Below are 22,918 nucleotides of genomic sequence, written 5' to 3'. Positions count from 1 at the left end.
ACCAATCTAAAACTGGGTTTAGGAGGTAATAGTTTGTTTATTGATGTGGAATCCCTGCTCCCCCCTCATGCAAATAAGTCAATAAAAGAAAGACAAATTTCCTTTGATTGATATGCGACAGCATTGGTTAGGTTATGTTATAAATTTTGTATAAATTGCAATAGACAACACGGCCAGTATTTGACAACTATTCATAAGAAATTACAATATGAATAATTAATTGTCAGGGAGGAAGTGACAGTGGTAAAGAAAGCAATGATGATGCAGAGATATCTAAAAAGTCTCAAAAGCGTCTGCGGGGAAAGCATCCAAGTGACAATAAACCATTAGATGGGCACCTTTCAGATCATTCTCAGTCACATTCTGTTGCATCAGGTGATGGTTGCCTGTCATTGTTGAAGAAGAGACATTCTGGTGGGTTAATATATCAAAATACATGTGAACATTACCTTGGCATCAAATTTCTTTTGTACCTCCATTTGTTTTGGGGTTTCAACCATTATTTGTTACAATAAGATTGTCACAGTTTGGATGCATTTTCCTCTTGCTCTTAATGTTAGGCTGCTTGCCTTTGAAGATGTTATATTTTGTTTTGTATATAATGTTAGAAGATAAATTTTTCTCTTGCTTAACAAAACCTATTAATTTTGTGGTTTATTTTCAGGAATTAGGCCACATGCTGTTAGGAAAAGGACTCCCCGTGTCCCTATTTCTTATTCTATTGGTAAAGATATTGGGGAGAGGTTTTTTTCATCTGTAAGGCAGGGTTCCAAACAAATGGTTGATACTAATGATGTTACTCATAAGATTGCATTGGCATTGACTGAGGCTTCCCAAAGAGGTGGCTCTTCAAAAAATTCTGGATCACCAGAGAAGAAATTTTTATCTTCACCTGGTCTGAAAAGTGGGAAGAAGGTATTGAGTTGTTTCTATTAAACCATCACTTGTCTTTTTCTGTTATTTTCTTGTAATGAATAGTAAGTATTGTTAGTTACTATTTTCAGCATTCAAAATCAGAAAAAGCTGGAGCCAAGTTTTGCAGTTCTGAGTTGGATGATGGTAGTTCTGAGTTGAGTTTAGGAAGCACTGAAGGTAATAATGAAGATTACTCTAGAAAAACAATTCATCGGAGTGGTAGAGAAATTACTGGAAGAGGAAGGAATCAAGAAAAGAAAATAAAACAATATGGGAAGAATTTAGAGCCTGAGGGGAATTTAAACAAGCATTTGAATGACATAAAGGAAGCCTCCAGTGGGACAGATGATGGTAAAATTTTTATCAAATCCAGCTTCAACACTGATTTTGTAGATGCAAAAAATGCAAGGTCCTCTTACAAGGGTTCCAGGACGAAAAGTAAAAAGCTACTGTTGGAGAAAGGTATTTGGTAATTGTTTTAATTCCCATTCCTCATTAGGTTGGATATGTCTTTGTTATAAATGATATCTTTACACGCCTATCTGTTTCTAACTGAATCTATGGGCTTGGCTTAATTTTATACTAAACAAGTGTGGTATAAAAGGATTGAAAATGGGGCAACTTGATTGGTATTAGGTGTTTTTGTCATTAGGCTGGGCATACTGTATTTCGTACTCTGAAAAAAGGTACCCATTCTCCAGAATATGATGCTGTTCTTTCTTAATAAATGAAAAGCACACATGTTCCATATAAAACAATGTTCAAATTATCATATGGTTCTTTGGCTTTATTTTTATATCTCTTTTAATTTTTTATTTTATGTTTTCATCTTCCAATTTGTTTTATATCACTTTTTTTTTTGTAATAAAAGCTAAATTCTTGTCTTTGAAATATTAACAATCACAAGAAGTCTTTACAGGCCTAAAATTTTATTGGAAGGTTTCAACATGAAGTGATTTGTGTTACTTTAAGCCTTTTTGGTTGGCTAAATGAAAGTTTCATAATTTTGGTGGAACAGAGTTGTTGTACTTGCCTACTTGGTGATGTTTGAGCAGGAAAAGAAACTTCTGTATCTATTTTTGTTTTGCTTTTCAATATTGAGTGGGATCCAAGATAGATTAATTAAAAAACCTCTAGCTTTTTATTCTCTTAAACATTAAAATTAATATGCTTGTTAGACCTTGAAACTATTTTTTATGATAATAGTTATATATTTTGATTTGTCTTGTAGTCTTTTCCTCTGATGACCACTTTCCCTGGGTTCAAATACTTTCTGTTATTCTAACTTATTGTAAATTTCTGTTAATGTTATCATTCACCTCTCCCTTTCCCCTTCCTTCTTTCTTTGTAGATGAAGGTTCTGCTTTTAATGCTTTGAAAACTTTGGCTGATTTGTCTTTGATGCTGCCAGTAACAAACCCTGACACTGGTAAGGCATTTGAGTTTATTTATAAAATATTAATGTTAGAGTATTATTTAAATGTTTTCTTCTCCCATCTCCCATAGACAAATCTGAATAAATAATAAAATTGCAATGACTAGTATCTGTCTAACATGAATAGTTGTGATTATATGCACCACTCTCCACCCTTTTTTAACCTCATGAATGTAATTTTCTGTTATGAAGGCCGAAGATTTTGTACATGGTAGGCTAAAACAGTCTCCATATTTACAATTTGAATCTTCTATTTAAAAGACATGCTAACTGAAAGTATGTAACTATAAATTCTAGATGTGCTTAATAATATGAATGCTTGGAAAGGAATTGATAGCAAACAATTGCTACCAACAAAGGAGAATCATTACTAGTTAAAATTAGAAGGAAATACAAAAATACAAGATAAATGATTGTAGCCAAGTAAAATTCCTTTGCCCCAAAATTACAAGCCAAAAACTGAAACAACCACAACCCAGACTCAATTTTAGTATTAATTGAATCCGTAATCCTATCTGTAGTGATTTTGCTTTTAAGAATCTCTTTGTGGCCTCTCCTTTGTGATTTGATCATGGTTGCTTACTTTGCTGGGATGTCCTATTCTATGCATAAGCGTTGAACTTAATGCTTATCTAGTGAACTCGTTGAACCTTTATTGGGTTCACTTGAAGAAGGTGGAGAGGTTGTCAATGGAGAATAGGTAAAGGTGGGAGGTACATGCAAAGACACTTCAGCACCATATTAGTATGTCAGCAGAAGAAAAATGTTTGGTAAGAGTCTATCTGGTGGTGCAGGAGGTGTCCCATTTATAGGGCTAGATGATGGTGAGTCACCTCCCTGACATCCGAGCATAGTCATGAGATTATTCTAATGTGAAGTGGGTCCCTTAACTATTGGAAGCCTTAGCTTAAGAGGTGTAAGAAGGCAATAGAGCATCATAGAGTGCATGCTGAATGGTTTTTTGGCATTAGATAGTTCCTTGACCCATCAAAGGATTTAAGCAATCAAGACTATGTTGTGCCAGAATTTGTTGCACTTACCTAGTTGTATGGGGCCCATTATGACAATATAAATATATCATTCAACTACAATTTTTTTCATGAGAGGTAATAAGGCATTGAATGTGGTTGGGTCCTAGAGCTATCATCTTATCAATCATGTAGCTTGTTGCTAACTTCGAAAGGGCCTCCTACTAAGTAGTGACAAAAGTGTAATATGATAGGCCGGGGGGGGGGGGGGGTATTCGTAAGTCTCACATGTCTGCTTCAATTGTACCCCATCATTTTATATATATTGATCACTATATATTTAAACTTGTAAACCTATGGTATAACATCTCTCACTTTTACTTATAGAACATATTCCTCTTGTCTTTTGCAAAAATTGGAATGCATATACTTCGTCTTAATTCTATTTAAGTGAAAACCCTCTGTTTCCAACAAAGTCTATCTCTGAGGCTCAAATTTAAAGTTATCTGTGTTACCCTTGATTTTTCAATTAAAACTATGTCATCTGAAAAAAAAAGTACATTATGGGATTATCTTTTTGTATGCCCCTGGTAAGCAAATGGACTATATACTTCTATGGAGAAGAAAAAGGTGTGGAAATTATGGATTGTGATCTTGCAGGGGATTCGAACGTCGAAGGATTCGCCACGTCAAACTCTATCTTCCACCTCCTCAACCGCGGCAAGTGCAAGAACGCTCCAAGCACTCCACAAGAACTCCAAGCAAACCTGCGAAACACAACAAACGGCGCCTCTAGCGGCCGATTGCACTCCGACGCTCAAGTCAGCCTTGCAAAACCACCAAAGAACTAAGAATCTCTGCGAGACTCGTGTGCACTCTGTGTGTGTAAACTAGTAACTTGCAAGAATGAATCTTACCTCCCCCTGCATGAGCGCAGAATGCCTTTTATACACTCTGTTGCGCGCCTAAGTTATCCGTGTATGAAGTAACTTAGCGCGTTTCTTCCACTAGGTGTCTCGTGCAACCTCAGTGTGAGTACCAAGTGTGACTTGGCTAAGCGCATGCACCAGGCATCACCTACTGTGTGAACGATCACCTCTGCTTTGCACCATGCACGTTATGGGTTAAGAGAGCACCAACCATCGACTGGCTTACTAGCTCTCTTAGGCCACTCTCGTGCACGACACTACAAAACACATAACTTCTCCTTTCTCTGATACTCTACCACACAAGGCTCGTATGCAACGCTCTCGCTGGGAAACGTCCTTCGTTTCCAGCTTAACTGCGTGCAACACGAAAACCCGATCGATCGGTGCCCCTTAGCGCTTATCTAGGCGGTGATCGCGCATCCTCTCTAATCACCGCCCCCTGACCACCGATCACCACCCTGGGTGACTTTCTCAATGACTCATCTGCTTCCCTGGCCCACGTGTTCCACTAAGAACGGTCCACGTGGCTATCCTTTGCTGACGTCACCGACTACCGATGACCGACCGGATCACAAGCCCCCCAGTCTCAAGCTGTAAACTTGTTTTCAGCGAAGAGACTAAGTGATCGTCCTCAGTGGCCACGTGGCAATTGGTGCCACGTCACGTACCACACCACATGCTGTGTTTAAGTGACGTTACGCCTTCCTTTCTTAATCTTGCGACACGTGTAACGGCTAGCATGAAACGTCGTTTGCGCTTCTCATATTCAAAACTTGCGCCCCTCCACTGTTCCTCTACCTTCTCCAGCACTCTTCTCTGAACTTTCGAGCGTTTTTCTCTGCGCGTTCCATCTTCCTCAATCTCAAGCTTTCAGAACCTACTTGCGATCGTCAAAAGGTACCCCCTTTCTTCATCTATGGCATATTGAAATACTCTTTATCGATTGCATCATCCAATAACTGTACTGTGCATACTTTGTGGGTTGTTTTCCCTTTCCTTGCACTGTGCTAGGGTTTCTTCTGGTTTTTTTGCATTCTTCTGCATTTTTCTGTGTTTTCGCTTCTTCTTCTTCGTCGCTTTCGCTTCTCCACCCCCTTCAACTATAGCATTTTCGTTCTCCTCACCTTCCTCTTGTTTTTCGCTGAACCCTGTTTTTCATTGGTCCCTCATTCCTTCTTTTCTTTCTCCATTGTAGCTACTGAACAATGGCTCGCACAAAAACTACTGCGCGTCTCGCTTCCACCTCTGGTGCACAGCCTTCCGCAAGTGCACCACCACCGCCTTCGACGAGCGCGCCCCCCTCAACGAGTGCGCAACCCCAAGCGGCGCCTCCTCAGCATAACTATGCGCGGGTGTACCAGTGGGCCCCCCTCCACCTGCTCGCCGAGACGTTTACACAACTCCCCGACGACCATCTCACCAACCTACTGAGCAGCGACACAGACGAACCCACCTGCGCCCTTGACAGGGAGGATGACTCACTTGAACATGTGCATCCCCCCTCGAGGCATGCCAATATGCGTGGACGATAGGGCCAACAATGGAGTGCCCTTCACCTTCATTTACTCCGCCATCTTCAAGAGATTGCGCCTCCGCCTCCCTTTTACCTTCTTTGAGAAGGACCTCCTCACTGAGCTGAACGTGGCTCCCTGCCAACTCCATCCAAACGCTTGGGCCTTCATCCGAGCGTTTGAGATTCTCTGCAACCACTTCGGACACCCTCCTTCAACCGACGTCTTCCTCCACTTCTTCGAGGCCAAGAACCCAGGCGATAGGTCGTGGGTGAGCCTGAACGGCGTGACAGGGAGAGTGATCTTGGGCCTGTACCAGCAATCCTTCAAGGACTGGAAGGGTAGGTTCTACATGATCACCTCCAACGAGCATAGCCCGACTCTACTTGAGGGCTTCCCACTCTACTGGGTTCCCAAGGTAGAGTTCAAAAAACCTCGAGGCTTGGAGGCTATGGCACCTTACGAGCGCGAGCTGTGCGGCCTACTCTCGAGCTTGGGCGCGAAGTTCGGCTCCTCCACCCTCATCAAGCACGAGTTCGACGCGGAGATGCTTAAAAAATATATTGGTTTGCACTCTCCCCTTCCCTCCAACTTGCCACACTTGCACATGTTAACCCCTTCTCTGCATGCTACTACTATACCGATTAGCTTGATTCACTCTTTTGCACCTTGTTTGCTTTCTTGGCTCTTTGTGTACTAACCCTTTGCCATGTTTAACTGGTGCAGATATGACTTCCAACAAAGAACAACGACAAAAGCTAATCGCGCTAGCCAAGAGCCGACGAGCTGTCGGGTCGTCCTCGGAGACTGAGGCCACCTCCGAGCCTATCTCTGCCTCCCCCATCTCGGTCGTGCCAGCTGAAGGCCCTGAGACCAGGGGTGAGAAGAAAAGGAAACGGTTGGTGAAGGCTCCCACCACCGTCGTATCCGTCGAGGAGGAGAGCTCGGGGTCTCCTCTAGTTCAACGAAGAAGAAGGGGGGCCGAGGGCGTTGAAGGAGATGCCTCCCCAATCCCCCCAGCACAGGTTTCTCCTACACGCCCTCCTTCTCGAGCACACCTTCCTTCCCCGCCCCCAGCCAGCCAACCCCTCACATTGCCATCACAAACTGCTAGGAGCAGGGCTGCTCGCTCGGAGGGGACCTCTCACCCCTCGAGCTCACCACGACCTCAAGCCTCTGCCGCCACGACCGAGGGTGGTGGTGAGAGTTCCCACCGAGCCTCGGGTTCTAGCACTGAAGGGCTCACCAGGGTTATCCAGCTGACCAAGCAACTGCTCCAAAACCACGGGCTGATCAAGTGGAGCGGGAGCGAGGTGGACCTTCATCTGGCCCACCAGCTGGTGCTCTCTCTGGAGTTCTCCACCCAGCATCGCCGCATCGAGAAGTTGGAGAAAAAGATGGGCGAGCTGCACGACCAAAAGGAGTCGCTACAAAGTGACTATGAGGCCCTGCAGAGCGCCAACGGGCTGCTAAGGGACATGGTGAAGGAAGCCAAGAGAGGGCACGCCCTGCAAGTCCAAGAGACCATCAAAACCGAGATGCTGATGGGGGATGCCGTCGCCACTCTTGACGCTGAGCTGGTCGAGACCACGGGGAAGGCCATTCAACTTGAAGCCGAGAATGCCTTCCTACGCCAACAGATCGCGAATCTGGCGGAGGCTCTCGCAGCGAACGAGAGGCGTGCCAATGATCAGGGGTCCAAGCTTAAGGAAGCCGAGTCCACCATCGCCACCCTTGTTACTGAGAGGGTCGTGCTCAAGACCGACAAGGCTGAGCTCGAGGCTGAGAAGACCAAGCTCTGGGAAGAGGCTGCTGACACCTTTGTTGAGGGATTTGACTTAGCCCTTGAGCAAGTTAAGTGCGTCTTCCCAGAGGCTGACTGCTCTCAGTTTGCCATCGACTTCGAAGTGGTGGACGGCAAGATCATTCGCTGTTTTGTTTATACCTTTTTGTACATAAACTTTGAATGTAAAACTCTTATTGCATATATAAAATGCCACTTTCCTCTTACTGATTCTTCTGCTGTGTATCTCTTAGCCTTTATTTCTTGTAATGCGTGACTAACAGCTAACCTGCTTGAGCTTGGTACGAACCTTCACTGTACTTGAATTCTCTACCTCTGACTTCGATCACAACTAACAATACTTGATAACTGAACTGGTATGCTTTGCTCGCTTAGGCCTATCGCGTAAGAACTTGTCTAAAACTCTTTAAACAACGTTCTAACCACCGATAACCGATCAGAATGCTACAACCAACCACTCATCAGTCATCGCACGTCTGCTTCCACCCTATATCTCTCTAGATTGCCTGTCGTTCCAGCGCTAAGTGCGTAGAGGACTCCTACACCGATCGGTCAAGGATGATGCCCTGTTTTGGAGAGAAGAGTGTTTCTCGGTAACCTCTCTTGCCTGCCCCAAGGTCATCAACCCTTAACACATCGGGTCGTACTTCCACCTTCTCACTCCTGGGGTGAGAAGGGTTTTGACTAAGAGTTCTACTGCGCTAATATTGATGCTATGCCACTTGGGTAAAGGCGTTTCTCGAAATCCTTCCTTTCCCTTCTTGGGCTTACTAGCACCCCTAGCTTTTCAAACCTTAGTTGCCTGTACTCACACCTGGGGTGAGGAGGACTTTAAACCGGTTGCCATGCTCGCGCCTTGGGCGAGGAAGGCCTAACCGATTACCTGCGCTCGCGCCTGGGGCGAGGAGGATTTTAACTTTAAAACTTTGCAAACTCTTATACCGATAACTTCTTTTTATTGGGTGGCCTCATTAAAAACCTTTTTGTAGGGAAAAGAGTGCCCCCTGAACTTGTTCAATTGCTTACAAAGCGTGACTACTTTACAATTTTAACTAAAATAGAACTTCAAGTGTGTGGCATTCCTCGTTCTGGGGATCGCCCCCCGTCCAAAATCTCCAGCCGATAAGCACCATTCTTCAACACCTGGCATGTCTGTGGCTGACCATGCAAATGCGTCCAGATGCCTCTCAATCACACCGGCGATCTGTCGTCGCGTCTCCTCGCTGAGCGACCCTCCCAGTTTAAACTTCTTCCCCTGGATCTCCGTCTCCACCCACCCCTCACAGGGTGGGGCCTTTTTTCACTGGCGATGACCGCCCTCGCGATCCCTGACTCGCGAGGCGTGATCATGCTTTCTTTCTCAACTTCTACTTGGGCCACCCCTGAGCCCCCCAGCACCGCTTCCTCCATCTCCACATCACCTTGTGTACCTCTTACCAGCCCTGCGACCTCCGATCGCCTCTCGTCCATACCCGACGGTGGTGTCGAGGTAACATGGCATACACTCCTTTGCTGCTTGAGGCCGTTCTCATAGCAGCGCCTGGCCTCCTTCTGGTTTGACTTAATGGTGATCATCACCCCTTCCATCGACGACAACTTCACCTTCATGTGCCTCGTCGACGGTACAGCTCCCAACCTGTTGAGCGTCGGCCTTCCCAACAGTATGTTGTAGCCGGATGGGGCATTAACCACTAAGTACTTGATCTTTTCAGTGCGAGCCGCAGTCCCATCCGTGAACGTGGTCCTCAGCTCTATGTAGCCTCGCACCTCCACTTGGTCCCCTGCGAAGCCATACAAGCACCCTGCGTACGGCCTCAGATGATCAAGGGACAACTGCAGCTTGTTGAATGTCGGCCAGAACATCACGTCCGCCGAGCTTCCCTGGTCCACGAGGACCCTGTGCACCTTTCTCCCTGCCTTGACAAGGGAGATGACCATAGGACCGTTGTCGTGAGGCACAACGTCCCAGAGATCCGCCTTTGTGAATGTGATGTCAGCATCGGGGGAATGGTCTTCTTCCACCGAGTTGACAGTCATCACCGAACGAGCGTACCTCTTCCTCTGAGAGGCTGTACACCCCCCTCCAAGGAAGCCCCCCGCGATCGTGTGCACCTCTCCGTGCACAGGTACCTCGTGCTGCGGATCTTCTGCTGGTGGCCCCGACGCCCGACCACCTTGCGCCTCCCGCAAGTAATCGCTCAAAAAGCCACATTTTACCAACTCCGCGAGTTGGTGCCCCAACGCCAAACAAGAGTGGAGTGAGTGACCACTGAAAGGGCCCGGCAGAACCCCTTTCTTGAACGCATGCACCAGCATATCTTCATCTTTGCTGGGCAGCCTCACCACCTGGGCTCCAAAACGACTAAGGTAATCCCTGAGGGACTCACCTTGGTTTTGTCGCACGTCGAACAAGTCATACGACACCACTGGGGGTGCCTTGTTCACAATATACTACTCCATGAACAACTTAGAACTGCTGAAACGAGGTGATGTGGCCATCTGGTAGGCTCACGAACCACTCCAAAGCAATCCCGCTCAGGGTGCTCATGAACAGCTTGCAATACACCGCATCCGAACCCCCAGAGAGCATCATCTGGGTGTGGAACGCTGTCAGATGCGTCTCTGGGTCCTCCACCCCGGTAAACGACCAAGCTTGGTGGCACCACCGTGCTCATAATCTCAGATGAGAAAGGCATGGGGAAAGTCCTGGGGGGAGACGGCGGCGACACCACTCTTTCCTCCGCCACGCACTCCTTCTGCGCTTGCAGCACCTTGCGCAACTCTCCGTTAATTTTGTCTAACTCCTCGTTTCTGCTCTGTGATGCAGCCAAATCTGCTTGCATCCTTTCTTGTTTCATTCTTGACGTTGCCACATTGTCTTGTAGCGTTCGCATCATTTCCAAGACCTGCGCCATCGTCACAGCTCCTTCAGCTGATGGTGCGGGTGAAGCTTGCCTTGTCCTCCTCATTTTCTCAGCAAAGAACCTCAAGAACAAACGAAATCTAACAGCAAAGTGTGGATGGGATCACAAATTCACACGGGCCCCACGGTGGGCGCCAAATGATCTTGCAGGGGATTCGAACGTCGAAGGATTCGCCACGTCAAACTCTATCTTCCACCTCCTCAACCGTGACAAGTGTAAGAACGCTCCAAGCACTCCACAAGAACTCCAAGCAAACCTGCGAAACACAACAAACGGCGCCTCTAGCGGCCGATTGCACTCCGACGCTCAAGTCAACCTTGCAAAACCATCAAAGAACTAAGAATCTCTGGGAGACTCGTGTGCACTCTGTGTGTGTGTAAACTAGTAACTTGCTAGAATGAATCTTACCTCCCCTGCATGAGCGCGGAATGCCTTTTATACACTCTGTTGCGCGCCTAACTTCTCTGTGTATGAAGTAACTTAGCGCGTTTCTTCCACTAGGTGTCTCGTGCAACCTCAGTGTGAGTACCAAGTGTGACTTGGCTAAGCGCATGCACCAGGCATCACCTACTGTGTGAACGATCACCTCTGCTTTGCACCATGCACGTTATGGGTTAAGAGAGCACCAACCATCGACTGGCTTACTAGCTCTCTTAGGCCACTCTCGTGCACGACACTACAAAACACATAACTTCTCCTTTCTCTGATACTCTACCACACAAGGCTCGTATGCAACGCTCTCGCTGGGAAACGTCCTTCGTTTCCAGCTTAACTGCGTGCAACACGAAAACCCGATCGATCGGTGCCCCTTAGCGCTTATCTAGGCGGTGATCGCGCATCCTCTCTGATCACCGCCCCCTGACCACCGATCACCACCCTGGGTGACTTTCTCAATGACTCATCTGCTTCCCTGGCCCACGTGTTCCACTAAGAACGGTCCACGTGGCTATCCTTTGCTGACGTCACCGACTACCGATGACCGACCGGATCAGATTGTATGAGAATTGCACATAGAATGTGTGATTTCATGGAACAATAAGTTGATTGTCAAATACCCAAGCAGATTTGGAGTATAAGATATTAGGTAAGGAGATGATTATTTGAAAAATAAAGAAATTTTATTCATATCAATCAAACAAATTACATTCGCATCACTTTATTTGTAAGAAAATGAAATAAAAATATGCTGAAATAAATAGGAAGATTTTGAAGATATTTTTTTTCTAATTACTATAGAGATATTGAGAATATTTTTTATAATATACAATTTACAACACTCCCCCCTCAAGATGGTAAATGAATATCAATCGTTCCCAACTTGCCTACAAGATCTTGGAATCTTTCCTGAGGAAGTCCTTTAGTAAAAATGTCTGCTATTAGAAATCCTGTAGGGACATGAGTTGTAACCATTATGCCTCTATCAAGATTATGTTTGATGAAGTGCCTGTCAATTTCAATATGTTTGGTTGGACTGGATTATGGACAATGCTCATGGTTGACTTGTTATCACAATACAATTGTATAGGGATGTCAACCTTAATTTTAAGGTCATTAAGTATGATCTCCATCCAAAGTCCTTTAAACATACCACTAGAATGAGACACTCTATCCTGTTTTTTGCTTCTCCTGGTCATTAGATTTTCTCCAAGAAACATACAGTACCCAGATGTAGATTTGCCTTGTAATTTTCTTCCCTCTATTCTGTATCTTCCTGCAACATACTTCACAAACTTCATAAAATGGCAATATCAGTTTCAATTTGGTTTCATTGAGTTCCTTCCACCCCTGCAAAAGAAAACATCTATTGATTGTAGGAAAATCCTTTTTTGTCTATGCTTTATGATTGTTTAAATATTTTCTGTACTGTTTTCTGTGTGTCAGAGTCATCTGCACAGTTCAAGGAAGGGAACCATGATGTTGTTGGTGAATCTAAAATGGAAACACATAAAGTATTTCCTAAGATTGAAAGCACTGCTTCAAGTAAGTTTTCCAAGGTTTTTTCTGATAATGGAGCTGTTGTACCTGAAGCAGAGGGAACACTCCAGCTTAATGCAGGATTCAGGAAAAGGAAACAAAAATCTTTTAACTTGAAAGTAAGAATTTGTGTATTTTCCAGTATCAATTTTATGGCTTCTTGTTTCATATTTTCTCTGTGATATTGACTTGTTCCATGTAAGTATGATGGATTTTGTTTGTTGCAGAATGATGAAACTCATACTGGTTCTCATTTAAGTGGTTCCCAGAAAACCAAGGTATGCAATTATTGATTATTAAAGCAACAATGATATAATTTGGTTCCCAGATCTTATTTTGTTCATTTTTAAATTGGGTGTAACTTGAGATAGAACTGTTAATTTTGAATGGAAAATAGCAACCTTGCTTGTAATATTTGATGGGACTTCTGTTTGGATTGTGATAATTCCAATAAAAAATGTTTGACATGTAAAGGCCAACATTTTGAATTTGACATCATGATGAGAAGGAAATTTGAAAATAAAGTCAAAATTTAAGGATTGAATGCGATGTAGCCAGTTTAAGGGTATTTGTATGTGCTGTTTATTTGCATTTCCGTTACGTGGAATCCAGTCTTGGTTGATGACATTATCTTCTCACTTTATCTTTAGATATTTTGATTATGATAATGTTCAAAACTCATGCATTTATATCATAAATTGTCCACCCATCAGTGGTAAACATATAAAAGAAAACTAACTTTTGATGTATGATTTCACAATGACTTCTTTTGATCTCTGGATCTTTCTCTACTATTTTCAATAGATATTTACAACTTAAGATTGCAAACTGAATTTGAGAAAACACATTTCTAGGAATGACAAAGAGGGCTAGGCTTTTTAAATTAAAATAAAAATAAGAAGCTATTTAATGATTACATTTTTTTTTTGTATTGTGTGGGGATACAATTATAAATAATATTGTAATTTAAACCATTAACAATTATAAATTAAGTTCCAATTATTGATTGTAATTAAGTAATTTAACATGTAAAAGTAGTAATTCTCTCAATTTATCCAATTAGAGACATTAATTAATCACTTAAAGGTTTCAAAAATATTTATATGATTAAGTGTGTTTTAAGCCTCCAAAAGCACAATTTGGGAGATTTACGAAAGTAATGGACTTAGTAAGATATAGGTAAAACCTAAGAGATCATATGTTATTCATAAGACACTCCTCTATGAGTAAACTTACTACATTAATTCTCTATGTAAATGATATGATTATTGCAGAAGATGATAAAGTTGAGAGATTGACAACCCAATTTGAAATGAAAGACCTCAAAAAACTCATACTTTCTTGAATAGAGGTTACTTCAAGAAAGGGATTTTTATCTCCCAAAGAAAATATTTACTTAATTTCCTAAAAGAAGTAGGAAAGTTGGTACATAGAAGTTCAAGAGTTGTGAAGAGAGTTCTCCTGTAAGAAAGACCTAATATCACATATTGGTAGGAAAACTTATTTATCTGTTTCCCATAAGACAAAATACTGTTTATACAGTTAGCATGATGAGCCAGTTTAAACACGACCCAAAAGAAAGACACGGGCAAACACTTGACAAAGTATTTCAATACTTGAACTCAAACTTAGGAAAGAGGCTACTGTTCAGGAAGGAAAATACTTTGGCCCTAAAAATATATTTGATGTTGATTGTGTAGATTCTATCCTAAAAGAAAATCTACCTCTATGTACTATATGTTTCTTGGAGAAAGTTTGGTAACTTGGAGGAGCAAAAAATAGGATATAGTATCTCATTCTAGGGCAGAAGCCGAGTTTTGAGCCCTTGCTCATGATATATGTGAAGAACTCTTGATGGAAATAATTTTGTATGACCATAAAATCAAGGCAGACATTCCTATGTAGTTGTAGTGTGACAATAGGTCGTCTATGACCATTGCCCATAATCTAGTGTAACAAGACAAGACCAAACATATTGAAATATATATATATATATATATACACACACACACACACACACTTCATAAAAAAATAATCTAAACATGGACCTTGTGGTTACAACTCATGTACCTACTAGACTTCAGATAGTAGACATTCTCACTAATATTCCTCCTCAGGGAGGGTAGATTCTAGGATCTTGTAAACTAGTTGAGAATTGATATTCACTTACGAATTTGAAGGAAAATTTTATATATAGTGGTTTATTGGGATTAATATTTTAGAATCTTTCTATTTATTTCAACGTATTTTGTTTCCTTATTTTAGAGAGATTGATTGTTACACATAAAAGAACAAAGAATGTAATTGGCGTGGTTTTTATCAGTGAAATTGTTTCTTGTTTCCTTGTGTGGTTCAAGTGTAACAACTAAATCTTTTAGGAGATTTGTGCTAGGTTAATTGTTAGATATAAAACCATTCATAAGCCTTTGCATAAAAAACATAAGTTGTAAGATAAAGGCTCATCAATAGTTATAACTTATATTACATCTCTATCTATCATATTTCATGTGTTGCATTCCATTATAAACATATGTAATTACCTCCCTTTTCTATTTTGACTTCTAATATGTTTCTGATTTTCTTTTCTGTGTTTCATTACCCATAAATTTTTTACGTTGCCTTTGCCAAAAAGTATCTCTAGTATTAATTGCACGTGATGTTTTGTATATTACTGTATTTTTATGAGCCTGCTTACAGTGTCCAAATATTTTCTTCATTTTTAGCCCACTGATGAGGTGAAGAAATCCATGGTTAAAGGTAAGCGGTCATCTGTCGGTACAGCACATTCAAGACAGCTAAAAGTGGTGAAATCCCCAGGAAATCTGTCTTCAAGCACTAATGAGAAAAGGGAAAGGGATGATTCATCTTTTTCTCCCATTAAGGTTTCATCAACTAATCAAGTCAGTCCGTTAGACAGAGGAAGGCCAAGAAGAAAAATGGAAAAACCAAAACCAATGACACAAGATCTGGTGGTGTCCACAAATACTTTTAGCAGTCAACATAATAAATCAATTGCCTCACTCCCAGATGGCTCTTTTAGTCAAAAGGTTAATAATCTGTCATTTGTACTGTATGGCATCAATTAAATTTTTTTAATATATTTTACAAAAGTAATTTTACTTTTTTTTATCATAGGGAAAGCTTATTAATTGTCTGTCTTCACATCAAATGCGGCGGTGGTGTACTTTTGAGTGGTTTTATAGTGCTATCGATTACCCATGGTTTTCGAAGAGAGAGTTTGTGGAGTACTTAGACCATGTTGGATTGGGTCATGTTCCTAGATTGACTCGTATTGAGTGGGGCGTCATTAGAAGGTATTTAATTTGAAATGTTTAAATGTTACTTTATTCTACACTATTATTGCATTCATAATTATATATATATATATATATATATATATATATATATAATCATTCATATACCTCCACTTGATGGCTTAAGTTTTAGTTTGTTAGTGACATGGTTCTAGAGGATTTATGATGACGCAGTCATGAATTTAATCTTTGCACCCAACATCTTATAATTCTTGTGATTTTGGGTTCAGTTGATCTTGGATAAATTAGTTCATCTACATGCTACTCTTATGCAGTTCTCTTGGCAGACCAAGAAGATTTTCGGAGCAATTTTTGACAGAGGAGAAGCATAAACTTCATGAATACAGGGAATCTGTTAGATCACACTATGCAGAAATTCTTGCTGGTACCAAGGAAGGACTTCCTACTGATTTGGCCCAACCTTTAATTGTTGGGCAGCGTGTTATTGCTATTCATCCAAAGACAAGAGAAATTCATGGTGGAAGCGTACTAACGGTTGATCATTGTAGGTATAGGGTTCAGTTTGACCAGCTTGAACTTGGGGTTGAATTTGTCATGGTATGTTTTTCTTCTCTTTTAACAAATCATATTGGCAGGAAGAAGGAAACGTACTGGTTGCCTACATTGTTGTTTTATTATTGTAGTTAAGACTACATGAAAGAATATATAGGAGGAAAAGAGCTTGAAAGATCTTAATTTAGATCTCTTCATTGATTATAAGGATCAATGGATTACAATAAAAGCTTAAGAAAAAAGAAAGAAACTTCCTATAGGATTCTAGGTTACATATACATACAACAAAAAATAACTTTTGCTTAGAAGATAATATAGACTATTCTAACACTCTCCCTCAAACTAGAGCATACAAATTGTATGTTCCAAGCTTGGAACATATAGCTTGAATCCAAACCTCCCTCAAGGATTTTCTCAAAATATGTACTCGTGATTTAGGTTGTGTTTGATACCTGGACGTTCACCTTTCAGATCTAGTTGTTGTCACCTTGCCTCTCCTCTCACCTCTGCTCGCTACCGCATTCTTCCTTGCCGTGCCATCATGTCGTCTCACCTCGAGTCACCTCGTCGTCGCCTAACTTCCGCCTTCAATTCAGCTTCTATCTTTGGGGAGGGTTTTCAATTTGAGGGTTTTCTTTTGAGAAGCATTTCGTGGATTAATTTAGTTAGGGTATTCTTTCAATTTTGGCTTTGATTTTGTTTAGGCTTCGTTTTCATTTTGAGGCTTAATTTAATTAGGGTTCTGTTTTTTTTTTGTGATTTCAATTTAATTAGGATTTTGTTTGTGTTATGGCTTCAATTCAATTTGGAGTTTTTTATTTTTATTTTGGGTGTGACTTCAATTTCATTTCGAGTTCATGAATGTGGAATTGGTATCATGTAAATTTATTTATTTTAGTTGAATTTTTGTATGAAATAGACTCTTACGAGTCTACATTCAAGTTTACAAACCTTCCACGAGTCTACATAGACTCTCAACCTTGATTCAAATTACAAAAGATATGATAGGGTTAGTAATAGTAAGGTAAATAAGTTTTTCCTCAAGTCTTTTGTATCTCTCTGTTTCTGGGAAGGGCTCATTTGTTCTACCATCACTGTCTAATTTGGACCCATATGACTATGCAAAGGTATTCAATCATTCATGTTTCTTTCAAGATATTTGACACATTTCCTTTGAGAAATCACAATACCTTCTTTTGATTAAGTCACTTCAAGGCCTAGGAAGTATTTAAGGCATCTAAGATCTTCAGTTTGAAAGTGTTTGCAGAAATGTTGCTTTAACTAATCAATTTTTTTGTAGCATCATTCCCTGTAATAACTATATCATCATCATAAACAATTATATAAACACATTTTCCAGGAAATGTATGACAATATAAGATTGAATGATCAAGTTCAATATGCTTTACCCTAAAGATTTGGACAACATGACTAAATTTTCCAAGCCAAGCATGTGGAGGTTACTCAATGTAAGTGTCCTTCTCCGGATCATCATGAAGGAAAACATTCTTAATATCCAATTGATGAAGAGGCCGATGGTGAAGAGTTGTTCTAGCAAATAAGAGATGAACAACCATTTTTGCTATAGAAGAAAAAGCATCACTATAATCCAAACTATATATCTAAGTATCACTGTAATCCAAACCATATATCTAAGTATATCCCTTTTGGAGGCGAGAATATCCTACAAAGACACATTTGATAGCTTTTTAGAAAATTCCTTGAATAATAATTATGAGCCTAACCCTAATGATCTTCTTATTGCTATGAGAAAAGGAACATGGTATGGTACAAAGTATCTCCTTTCTCAATTTGTGTCCACTAAATGTTATTCTATGTAGTACTAGAGCATTTTCTTTGTTTTTAATGCAGTTTGAGTCCCTACCTCAGCTCAAGAGGCATTGGAGGATAATAATTGGGTTCAAGTCATGAATGAAAATGAGTATCTTAGAAAAAATGTAGACATCAGTGAAAAAGTGTTTAGGCAGTAAGCAATAATTATGGAATTACTTTTCTTGATATAAAATAGAAATAATACATTGGAATTTATAGGAAAAATGAAATCCTAATAAAAGAAAATAAATCTCTTGAATAAAGGAAATAAATCACCAAGACTCAATCAGGAGCAAATCTATCAAATAAACTCCTAATCCCAATCCCTTAATTTTAGGGATGTCTTAACAAAAGAAATCTATATTTATTGTACTGTAAATAACACCCATATTTCGACGATGGGAGATTGTTGACAAGCCACAAGATAAAAAGGTTGTGGGGTGAAAGTGGATTTATGATGTAAAGTATCCGTTGTGCACAACATGCCAAAAGAGCCCAAGAAGAATGAGGAAAAAGAGTGCAACTCTAGTTGGGAATCACACCTATTGAGAACAAACGAACACAGAACTCAAAGCGAGATAAAAGGTGAATTAACATCTTGTCTTATTACCTCATGCAAAACTACATCATGTTCTACCAGTGAGGTAGAAGCTCTTATTTAAAGCAGTAATGAGGTAGTTACATGTTCGTTATAAGCACTTGAGAACTTCTAACTTACAAAACAAAACAATTTAACAAAAATTTACAAGCATTCATACATCAATTTACAAGATAACAACTGTAGTTCTTTCAGATGATCTAAGCTATCAGAGTTCTTATAGAACAAAACCATAAATTTGGGAGTGATGAAAGTAGTTCTGCGGTGACTAAGGGTCAATATTGTAGGCTTCTAGGAAGCTCATGTACCACACCAGACTTGACATAGCATATGTTGTGAGTGTGGTCATTCATTTCATGCATGATCTAAAATTGAAAGCAACATTTGCAAGCTGGAAATAGAATCCTTCAATATTTGAAGACAAGCTCAGGAAGGGGATTGTTGTTTAAGAAAAATGGAAATTGTATGTCCTTGGATGGAAACTTGGTGACACAGAGAAGTTACAAACAAAATGTAGTTGCATGGTCTAATGCAGAGGCTGAGTTTTGAGCTATGATACAAGGGGTGTGTGAATTGTTATGGTTGAAAATGATCTTGAATGATCTTAAAGTGAAATATGAAGAACCTATGATTCTCTATTGCAATATTAATCAACTATTAACATTGTTCACAATTCAGTTTAGCATGATAGAACCATGCACATAGAGATAGACAAACACTTCACTAAAAAATTTGGATAATGGCCTTGTCACTGCTTCCTTCCTACATTGCATCCTGACTTAAGCTAGCACATTTGTTTAAAAAAGGTCTTCCCATAGAACGGTTTCATGATCTTACATGCAAGTTGGGAATGATAGTATTCATTCATTATATTGAGGGGGAGTGTTGAGTTATTAAGAGATATTATAATGAGTTATGCGTAGATATTAACAATCATTGTAATTACAGTTGAGATGTTGTAGGGATTCAAGAAATTGTTGCAATCATTACTATAGGGTGGTAGAGTTCTATATTTATATATGCTCTTGTACTGGTTAAGAATGAATTCAATTAAAACAGGTCTTCTTTTCTCATATACCTAAACTTTTTTCAAGTTTTATCTTTTTATTTATCATAGATCTTAGGATCTTGCAATCCTCAATAAAATCCTACTATGTAGTGTTGTTTTCCCTGAAAAAATTGGAGTAGGATCCTGATTGTAATAACCTTAGTAGGAATTGTTACTCTACTAGCGAATCCGAACAGAGTTTATTTTGTATTTTAGTTTTTGAATATCTGCATTGCTCTTCTTCTCACCTTACTTTTCATCTTGTTACCCCATTCATGTCCCAAGATAGTATGATCACTTCACAGTTTTCTCTGTTAATAGCCTAATTTGACACATTTTTGTATCTCAGGATATTGACTGCATGCCTTTGTATCCATTTGAAAATATGCCTACATCTCTGATGCAACACAATATCTCTTCTGCTCAAATAAACGAAAACTTTGTTGAGCTCAAGCCTAATGGAAAACTGAAACAGAGAAAGGTTGCTGGGCACACAATATTGTCCCCTAGTGAGAACTCAGATACCATAAAAAGTCTTCATATATCCGCCACCGTGCACGGAACCAGTACTTTATCAAAACAGGTACAAATTTGTTGAGATGGAATTTAATTCTTTGTTATGATGATAATTTGATTGCTTTTGTATCAATGTATGCAGTCAACTCCAAAGTTAAACACATGATTATTTTTCATTTTATTTCATAATGGTCCATATGCTGTTTTCTAGTCTTATATTTTTCCCTTTAATTCATAGGTTTTTTCTTCAAGCTCCAAAACACAACCGAAAGTTGTGTGCAGCGAGATTGGTAATCCCCAACTAGCTTCAAGTTCTCAATCTTCTCTTCTTGAACATGTACATTCGAAAGAAGCTGACACATTAGCTATTTCAGAGTTGAATCGTGCTCTAGACAAAAAGGTGTTTCCCAATTCATCTCAGTCTTTACCATTGTCCTGTTACAAAAAATATCTTTGTTTCAAATATTCCTTTCTAAAGCGAGTTTTGAGCCGTTGATTTTGAACTTTTAGGAACGTGTATTATCTGAACTGAAGCACATGAATGATGGGATATCAGAGAGCCAGAAATATGGAGACAGCTCAGTAAAGGATTCAGAACTTTTTAAGAGGGATTATGCTTCAGTACTAAAGCAATTAACTGACGCAAATGAACAGGCATGAATCTTCAATTGTTGTTCATTCTTACAACTTCTCATTCCATATAATTTATAGTTGTGTGAATTTATTGCACTTCTTCAGGTTTCCTCTGCCTTGTTTTGCTTGAGGCAACGCAACACATATCAAGCAAGCTCCTCTGTTTTTCAATTAAAGCCCATGGCTAATTTTGATGATCCTAGTGGTCAGGCGAGCTCTTCCAATTGTTCAGCTTGCCACAACCAAGAATCAATATCTCAAAGTCATATAGCTGAAATTGTTGAAAGTTCTAGAAGAAAAGCACGGACAATGGTTGTTCAAGCTTCTCAGGTATAGAAAGGAAGCTAAATTGCTTCTAATTAAATTAGTAAATGCAACCTTCAGAATAAATTGTTACAAACTTAAAGAATATGTAGTACTTAACACTCAGTTATTTTTGGAGTGATGTTTACTATTCATACCAAATAATTTATCATCCAGTTTCCTCATTTTTATAATTAACATGAATTGCATACACTGCACAGTACTGTCAACACAGTTGTGCCACCATCTATAATATGCGCCTTAAAACTGAATAAATTAATAACACCGGATATCATTTTCAGTTTTCTTGCTCCAGTGATGTACTTACAAATTCTCATAAAAACCATTGCAGGCAATGTCAAATTTAAGAACGACAGAAAGTAAGGTTGAAAGAATTGAGGATGCAATAAATTTCATCAATAACCAGCTTTCAGTGGACGAACCTACTGCTTCATCCACAACTTTTGTGCCTGCAGATTCTCTTTCTCATGCTTCTCAGGATCAATTGACTGCCAGCGTATTAAATCCCTTAGCAAGTTGTCATGTACAAGATACTGAACTCAACAGTTCATCTGACCAAAATGAAATGAAAATTCCCTCAGAACTCATATCTCATTGCCTAGCTACGTTGTTCATGATTCAGGTAAATCACATCCCACTGAATTGCACTTTTACTTGAATGATTTTCATTGTCAATCTCCCCTCACTATTTTCAGTTGCTTAGTCATTTAAATTTGTGGTAGTTTAACAAAACCTGACCTTATGCCAAACACTTTTATGGGCGATTTCTCTGGTGCTTTTTTCATGTTTATTAAAAAATATAGTTAAATAGTATCATGGTATTTTAGATGTGTTTTTATTTTGTTATGGGAAATGACCAATTTATGTTAAGGTAGACTTCTCCATAAGACAGAGGGCCATTTGCATGAAACTGCCTTTTTCTTTTCAAGTTGTCAGTCTAAATTTTGAACCCCAAAGTAAATAAAAGCTTTTAAGAGGTGCTACAAAATATGGCTGTTATTGTAAATAACTGTGTTTCTATCAAAGTATCAATACAGTATTGTGAGATGATTTTATTTACTCACTTTTGTTGTGAGATGATTTTCCTTTACCATTTTGGTTTAAAGAATATGAACCTAGGCTAAAGACATAGTGGCAGAATAAACACCAAGGTGCAAATAGCAGCATTCTGACAATGACATATTTTACTCCTCAGATCTCCCTACAAATCTGTTATGAACTAATTGTATGAGAGCCTAAGTTGTTTGGTGAAGATGCGAGAATGGTCTATCTACCCTCTCTGACAAGAGCCCTTTGGGCTCAGTTGCAAATAAGGCAAACACACCCAATTTGTGTTGAAAACCCATTATTTAGAATGGGAGCAATATCAAAGTCTAGACCACTTTCATAGAGCTTCATACAATGTCATGGACCAATTAACCTAAAAGCTTAAGCTATTAGGTTAAAAAACATGAATCGTTTATCAATTGTATAAGTGTCATACTCAAATTCATTCTGTATAGCATGCAGTTTTGAAATCATGAAAGAGATGACGCTTGGTTATAGCAGGTCTGGACACATTAGAGGTGATACCTTTGTTTGTGGTGCACTTTTAAATGCTAAATTGAATTCCACTTGTTATCTATGTCTGAGGAAGAAAAAAATAGGTAGAAGTTATCATTTATTTTACAACATTGAAT

General features: G+C 39.8%; 1 protein-coding gene across 9 annotated transcripts in view; it reads left to right on the top strand.

Moving 5' to 3' along the window:
* ALY3 (DNA binding protein) overlaps window positions 1–22,918 on the top strand; it is a 34,458-nt gene that overhangs the window by 8,983 nt on the left and 2,557 nt on the right. For 2 of the 9 annotated variants that reach the window (XM_068607279.1, XM_068607280.2), the window contains 15 exons: window positions 228–414; window positions 665–915; window positions 1,005–1,377; window positions 2,267–2,344; window positions 12,368–12,579; window positions 12,688–12,738; window positions 15,184–15,507; window positions 15,596–15,774; window positions 16,050–16,332; window positions 20,116–20,349; window positions 20,521–20,682; window positions 20,793–20,936; window positions 21,021–21,245; window positions 21,571–21,598; window positions 21,695–21,861. In XM_068607279.1, coding sequence (XP_068463380.1) covers window positions 228–414; window positions 665–915; window positions 1,005–1,377; window positions 2,267–2,344; window positions 12,368–12,579; window positions 12,688–12,738; window positions 15,184–15,507; window positions 15,596–15,774; window positions 16,050–16,332; window positions 20,116–20,349; window positions 20,521–20,682; window positions 20,793–20,936; window positions 21,021–21,245; window positions 21,571–21,598; window positions 21,695–21,861 — 2,898 coding nt within the window. Of the gene's footprint in view, window positions 1–227; window positions 415–664; window positions 916–1,004; window positions 1,378–2,266; window positions 2,345–6,484; window positions 9,194–10,572; window positions 11,571–12,367; window positions 12,580–12,687; window positions 12,739–15,183; window positions 15,508–15,595; window positions 15,775–16,049; window positions 16,333–20,115; window positions 20,350–20,520; window positions 20,683–20,792; window positions 20,937–21,020; window positions 21,246–21,570; window positions 21,862–22,918 lie in introns of those variants that run through there. The other 7 variants (XM_068607274.1, XM_068607276.2, XM_068607277.1 and 4 more) reach the window with 5 other exon arrangements.

Source organism: Phaseolus vulgaris, chromosome 3, assembly GCF_051622355.1.
Source record: "Phaseolus vulgaris cultivar YP4 chromosome 3, ASM5162235v1, whole genome shotgun sequence".
NCBI lineage: Eukaryota > Viridiplantae > Streptophyta > Magnoliopsida > Fabales > Fabaceae > Phaseolus > Phaseolus vulgaris.
The sequence above is the reverse complement of the archived record's forward strand: the minus strand, read 5'-3'. Positions and strand labels throughout refer to the sequence as shown.